Raw genomic sequence first — 7534 nt, 5'->3', positions numbered from 1 at the left:
CTGAGACTGACCCTCTCTAGGGCATGCTCAGTCCAGATTGAAAGGATGCACACATGACCAGGTTTTATGCTTTCTTCCTAGGACACTCCTCGAAATACTGTCTTGGCAAGCCTCAGCTCCTCTCACCTTCTTATACCACATGCAAGTTCACTCACCCTGCACAGCACAGGCAGGCTGTAAGGTGGAGTGCCATGCTGAGTGGATGGCGTGAGGCAATGGTGGCACGTATAATATGCTGAAGCAGAAGAGTAGAGCCAAGGTATATTGGATAGACGCTAAGCCAGAATTAGTCCAAACAGTTTTCAGTGTGGAGTAGCCAGTCTACTCGCAGGATGCACACACATGATGCAAAAGAGGCCACACAAATTGGCCTCTGTTGGGTATAGAGTGTGCTCTCTGGCACAATTCCCAAAGGCAATAAAAACATACTGTTTGAAGGCCCAATACATTAAAGCATTTAAGATGCTCTTAAATTTAAGCATGTGCTTGAGTCTCATGGTCATATGCATGTGCTTAAGGTTTTTCTTGAATCAAGTCCAGAAAGTAGTGTTGCGTGAGGACATGAAGATTTACTTCAAAATCAAAAAAGAAAAGAAAATAAGAATAAGGATTCTTGAAGTCAGATAAGTAATATGATTAGCTTACTGACAGACTTCACTCTTCCCCCAAAAGTTGTTTTTTGTCTAATAAAAGAGATAATACAAGGCCAACAGGAGTCCAATTCTTGAATAATCCACAAAAGTTATTGGTTATTTAACTGAAGCTTGCTTGATTAGAGATGAGAGAAAATTATGTGTTATGTTTTGGTTTTTTTTTAAAGCCCAGTTTGAGAAACACACATAAGTAGCTAGAAATGGTAAGTAGCTGTTTTACTATGGCTGGTAGTGCCAATTTCCCATATCTTGCTCAGCCTGCATGAATTCTACAAATCCCCACATTCATGCTCTCTCAGTCCAACTTTCATTTTATTTGATCTGTTTCTTAAAAGACAAATATGTTGCTGGTGTGTCTTGCACATTCCACGGGCCTCACTCAGGCCGCTTGTTCATTGTGAGTACAGACATCTCAGATGGCAAGAGGTATTCAAAGAAACTGGCAACCAGGATTCACTAAGGAATGGAGATCTCATACTGAGCAAGAGCTGCTGTGGTCACTGAGTGTCTGTGAAATGAAAGGAAAACTCTGCTTTAGAAGGACCTGCTGCCAGTTTTGTCTGATGTCTGTTCACATTCAGTGGGGTAGCAATGCATCTGCAGTCAGTATTTTATCTGTTTTGGATCTTATTTTCCACATTGAGAAAGGCAGTAATGTTGATAGCTCAGTGCACAACAGAGAGCCTAAAAACATCCAAAAGAAGCCATTGTAAAAGAAAGAATAATGATTACTCTCTGTCTTCAGTGACTGCCAAGTTAACTTGTGACAAGTGCATATGCAAGATTATTGTTGGCCGGCAAATAAAATAACCTGAATGCCTGAAATAAAATTGTTGAGAAAATAGTAAGAATTGGTGTGATTTCTCATCTTTCATTTCTCTTTTCTTGTACAACTATCTTCTTTTGCCAGTGGTACCAAGGCATAAATAATACCTTGTTCTCTATTTTAATTAATTCCATGTAATTTACCCTTCCATAATTAATTGGTTTTGCCCATTCTCCTTCACAGTGATTTACTATTTGAGTCTATTTATGCTAGCTGTTCATGTAGGGTAGCTCACTGAAGGAGCACAGACATCACCATGCTTAATGTTATATATAGACTGGAATCAATCTTCTGTGAGTTAGGTGTGTAGGTCTAGGTACACTGCCTTTATGCATGCATGGAGTCCAGATGTTTTACATCCATTGCTTCACATCATTTACCACCTAGGCTGGACATGCCTGAAGATGCTTCATCTTCTGTCAGCAAAGCTCTTTATATCCAGAACTGCTTAAGGCTTGATACCTGTAGATCACCTTAAAATCTTCATAAAATGGCTGGCTCACTTATGTTCCAGCCCACACTCTTCAAGAATGTCGGGGAGGCATTAGGGTCACATCTCTGGTTTAGGAGTTGGGCATGATTCTTGGTCATTTCAATCTGGATTAGTTTTCTCTCCTGTTTTATTAATATTTGAAAAAATTTTAGCAAAGCATCCTGAATGCAAAGTATACAAGCCTTGTGTGGGATTTCTGTGAAGAGAACAACTCTCTTTCCAGTTCCATCAAAAGGCTTTCACATTTCTTAAAATTCAGCCCAAGATTAGCCATGCTGACTGGATCCAGTGCTCACAGAGGTAATGACATTACATACAGGCTTAAAATTTAGTATGTATTTCAGAAGTTTCCTGTTTATACACCGATTGATATTTGTAGTAACAAGTCATATATCTTATTATTGTGCTTACTATTGTGCTTAAATAAGAATTCATTGGCTGAATCTTGATGCCAAGAAACCAGTCTGATTTGACATAAGGCCTTGTAACACACAGCACAACTCCCACAGTCTGAAATGAGGAATGAAATATGGGACTGTGCACGTTCACCCAGGGGTGAATGTACTTCCACTGAGATCAATGCAAAGAACTTCCAGATTCCAGCATCAAGGGAATCAGATTATCCAGCCAAAGCAGTGGCATATTCAGTGATTGAGAATTTCACAGCCCTCCTGAAAACAAAAGGTATGATGTCCTATAGGACAAACTGTAGGCAATAGTCACTTATCTTCAAAATGATAGAAATACTAGTCACATTACATCCATGTCAGCACTTTGTTTTTACAAGACTGGGTTTCATTATATTGCATTAATTTGCAAGGTAAGCTCATCTTGTTTTGTACTGGAATGCTGGTGAGTTTAGGAGGTTCACAGTATATTGCAGACTAGCTTTTAAAGACAGCAATAAATAGTATAAATAAATATCTGGAATAGAATGCAGCTTTTGAAGCCATAGGGAGAGCACAAGTGTTTCTATAACCTTTCTGTGGAGTTTCCTGTTTTAGAAATTTAACTACATTACTCTTACAGCCTTCTGTGTTTATTTTCCAGCCTGGGGAAAAAAAAGTATCTGACAAATCTCCTTATCTTTTGCTAAATGTTTATCATTGTTTATCTCTTATTCCCTTACTTCAGCAACGTTGTTGTCTGCAAGTTTAATCTTAAGTACTTGACCGACTACTTTGCTTGATCAGGGTCTTATATATCACACAAGCTGCAGTTTTTCTGGTTAAACCTTTTTTTTTTTTTCAGTAGAAGGTGTGATTTGTAACATTTTGACCTGAAAAACCAAGCTGATAGGCTTTCACTTGATATCAAAACATATCCATACATTTATGTCATTAAACCAACCTTGTACATATAAATATATACAGCAATCAGATATTTAAGTCTTAGCTGAAAGAAAAAAGTAATAAAATCAAATGACACATATTAAAAGCAGACATTTTAAACAACCATGACAATCATCACATTTTTGTATTTGCTATCAGAGCAAATTTAATACTTAAGAACCTATTTATATATTCAAATTTTGATAGCAACTGCTGCTCTTAAGAGTGCATTTGTTTATACCTGTCACATAAAATATTTTCAAAAACCAAAATTCATTAGCTTAATGAGTTGAATGGTTGAATATGTCAGCCTGATAATTTATTTACTGAATTTCAGCATATTTCTTTCAGAAAATAAACTGTTTGGTCATTTTTTTTCCACATTCAAGAGCCATAACAGCAAGTTGTCCAGCTACAATTAAAGTTCAACAGAACTTCACAGAATTGGGGACAAATTCACCATTATTCAAGAAATTATATGAGAGAAATTGCTAAAATTTCTCAACAAGCTATTTCTAAAAAGCCATTATTACCAGCTGAAATCAGTGCATGAGGCTGATATAATCGAACACCTGATCAAAATCTGTTTATCTCTGTATCAGTATAACACCACTTACAGCCCTGGTTCAGGTAAACAATACTTGAGACACAATGAGACTTAAAGGACATGCTGCATTTAAATACACTAAAAAATTGGGTGAATATGGGCTTTGGTCACTAGGGCTGTTCATCTTCTCTATATCCAACTTCTTTATTCTTCGGAGGATAACAACAGACATATTCCTAAAGTAACTTAATGGAGCTATTTGTTAGGAAACATCTTATTTTTAGAAACAAAGACTGTCTACTATCGTAATACCTTTTAAAAACTATATTTCTAGGTTCATCACCCTTAAAAAGGGGTGCAATTGATCACATTGGAATAATGGTAGGTATTGAACTTTACTGTGTTCTTAAAATGTAAGATGAACCATAAAAAACTTGACTGTCTTTTGAAATATTACACACATTTCAGACTGGAACAGCAAATTATGTTCTTAAAGTTCTCTCTGGCATTTAAAAGTTGTGTCCTTATTTTCCAAATAGGTTAAACAGAAAATGTAATGTTAAAAATAAAAAACAAGTGTTAAAAATGACTACTTTAAGTGTAAGACATATTTCACAGAAAATGTGGAAAATCTTGTTTAAAAATTATAGTAAACAATCAAATATTCTTCAGTGCACATAATTAGTATGTACATTATAATTTAAAATTGAGTATTGATGACTGCTGCTGCTGATCTTTTAAAATCTCTTACAAAATATAAATAGGATAGCCAAGAGAGGATAGCTGATAAACCATGACATAAGGTTCTCTTTCCTTCTTTTTTTTCTCTTTTCCTTTCCTCTCCACTTGGACTGAAGTTTCTTCTGGCTTCTTCAAAAAAGTGCACACATACACACACACAGAAATTAATTCCAAAACCATTTTTCTAAATTTCCAATGGACTTGTATTCCTGGTGTCTTTTCACATGATCACAAGCAAGACATGCGTGTGATTCCCAGAACCTAGGAAGATGCACTGAGAAATCCTTCTTCCAGTTGAAATAACTAAGGTACATCTTGTTATTTTTGTCAAGCATCAGAAGATATTCTGCCAGCTCTCTGGGGGAGAGAAAATCTTCCACGTGTATGAAAGAGTCTGCTGGAATGTAATTCTCATAGTTTTCTCTGGAAGGGCCCAGTACAACTGGTACTGATCCAGCCAGAAGAGCATTGTAAAGTTTCTCAGTAATGTAATCTTTGTGGATTGAATTTTCAAATGAAAGGTAGAATTTGCAAGTGGAGATAGTTGGAATCAAGTTTTTATCATTGACGTAGTCTCCAAAGGCTTGTCCGTAGGTGTGGATTTCAATGTATTTGCTAAGCTCATTGTAATACTTGACTCGAGCGTGCTCAGGGTTCCAGTTACTTACAACCCAACAGACCAAGTTTTCCTTACTTGGCACTTCAAATGTAAAAGAACTTGTACCAACCATCATGAAGCCATAAGGCACCTGAATATCTGAATCACGCCGATAAGTCAGGGTCAGGTTAAAGAGGTGTTCAATGCCACTCTTTTGTGGAGTATGAGTTGGAGACTCCAAGTTCATCCAAATCCACTTCTGGAATGGTGGCCTGGCTTGCTGAGGTAAATTAGTCAGATCCCAGCTAATGTCCCTGTGATGAATGAGAACAGCATGGGATCTGTTATATAGTGAGCGGTCAATAGTCAGATGGCACCCGTGGATATTGAACATTGTTTGGCAGGATGTTAGATCAAATGTCTGACCAAATGGCCAAACCCAGATCAAAACAGTAGTTTCATTAAGATTATCTGTTTTGGAAGAAAAGAAGCTCTTCATTTTCAAAACTGAACTGGCTGATTCTATAGGACCAGAGATCCAGCTACTTGTTGGTTTGATATAAATTAGTATAAATGCCATGAAACAACCAAGGACAATGAAGATAATAAAAAATGGCCGGAAAATTCCTTTAGATGTCGATATCATAATTTGTTCTGAGAAAAAAGAGAGGAAGAGAAAGAAATAAAATAACATCAGGTATTAAATTACGTATATATGTCCTGTTAAAGCAATCAGACATCAGACATCAAAATGGATAGAACTTCAATATCACTGAGCTGTAACCTCAGAAATTTCCTCTGAGTGGAGAAACTTTGGGTTCTTGCATGCTAATCATGACAAAGTGAGAATATTTCTCCTCCTCACATTAAAAGCTAATTGACATAAATTAAAAGCAGGATATTAATACATCTCATACTTGGTATAAATCAGTACATATCTCGAGAAGTCTTTTTGCTTAGAACCTAGGCCAAGAGCTTAAGACACATACAAGACAGACAAAATTACCCTTTGATTCTGACCTTGTGTCTGTGTAAGGCATAACATGCTGCAGATTTGGTCCATTCATATTTGTGTGTATATACATATGGAGGATATAGGATTAAAGGAATAAAAAAGGAAGGGACTGGAACTTTAATTCTGTAATCAATGAGACTGTTAGAAAACCAGCTCATGCCTGATGGCTACATGGGGATGAACATTCATGCCTTCTCCAGAGGACTCCTAAAATAGCTAGGGAAGGAAAGCAGCAATAGAGGTTCTCAGCTCCTCTGTTCCCACATGCAGCCTCACATAGTTCCCACATAAAGAAAAATTAGTAAAAAGATGTCCTTAAATATTTGATTATGTTTTTATGCCACAGCCCTGTGTTAAAAATTAGGAAAAGTAAAGATATGCTGCATCTTTGCGAGGTACCATTTTTCCCATGGAAAAAAGGGGTGAGGAGTTCATATAGCCTCCTCTGTCCTCTCTCTGGTTGTCTCTTCCTGAGAGAACTGATAAATCTCTTTCCAGCACTTCTCTTCCACATGGTTCTTGTGAAACCTAGCAAAGTTAGGGGTTGCTTATTGCTAACCTTTGCTCCTGAATGTAGGCCTAGAACTCAGAGATGTTCAGTTAACCATGTAAAGAGCACTATGACATACAAGGAAAAAGGAGTGGAAGTTAGTTACCAAAAAGAAGTGTTCTGAATATACTGGCCTACTGTAGAAAGGTAATTCTACAGCGCATTTCCACAAGTATAAAATTTGTCTGGTTTTCTTTTTCTGCATATTTTTCAATTATGTGGGGGTTTGTTATCTTTACTAGCTTGCTCCACAAAATTTTTTATAAAAATACGACCCTTAAATACATACTTAAAATATATAATATATATGAATAAATCAAAAAAATTAATTCAAAGTCACAGAAAGCAGAAAGAGAATTTCAAGCTTTCTAAGCCAGTTTCATAGCTCATCTCCTCTAACCTGGGAAATAAGTGATTAAATTCAGAATGAAAACAAGGTAGAATGTGATTCAGAGGGCCATTAATACAACATAACTTTGCTGCTTTGTGAGTGTAAAAACTGATGTGTGAGTGTAGTACTACAGTTACAACAAAAATGTTTTCACATTCATTGTTGAGGAAAGGAAAAAGGAGGGAATGTCATTCTTAGCTTTAGTCTAACATTATATCTTGAGGAAAAAGGAATTTGCCACAATGTCTCCCCTGTTTTGGTGAAGGGAGTAAAGGGGAGGAACTGTTGTGTCCATGGCTTTTCCATTTATCCTCATCAGTTTAAATCCCTCTGAATGAAATATGTGGTTTTACAGCAACAGCACATCGGCTTTTTTTAGCCTATGTTGA

General features: G+C 36.6%; 1 protein-coding gene across 1 annotated transcript; it reads right to left on the bottom strand.

Annotated features, from left to right (window-relative positions):
- Positions 1-4755: 4755 nt before the first annotated feature.
- FUT9 (fucosyltransferase 9) lies at positions 4756-5841 on the bottom strand. The gene has a single exon (XM_072857856.1). The coding sequence runs from the start codon at positions 5833-5835 to the stop codon at positions 4756-4758; it is 1080 nt and encodes a 359-aa protein (XP_072713957.1). The 5' UTR covers positions 5836-5841.
- Between the last annotated feature and the right edge of the window lie 1693 nt (positions 5842-7534).

The sequence above is a fragment of the Ciconia boyciana genome, chromosome 3 (assembly GCF_034638445.1).
Source record: "Ciconia boyciana chromosome 3, ASM3463844v1, whole genome shotgun sequence".
Taxonomy (NCBI): Eukaryota; Metazoa; Chordata; class Aves; order Ciconiiformes; family Ciconiidae; genus Ciconia; species Ciconia boyciana.
Note: the sequence above shows the minus strand (reverse complement) of the source record. Positions and strands in the feature narration are given on the sequence as shown.

Bases quoted from the DNA above. Each gene is read 5' to 3' on its own strand.
- FUT9 (XM_072857856.1), bottom strand. From the start codon at position 5,835: ATGATATCGACATCTAAAGGAATTTTCCGGCCATTTTTTATTATCTTC.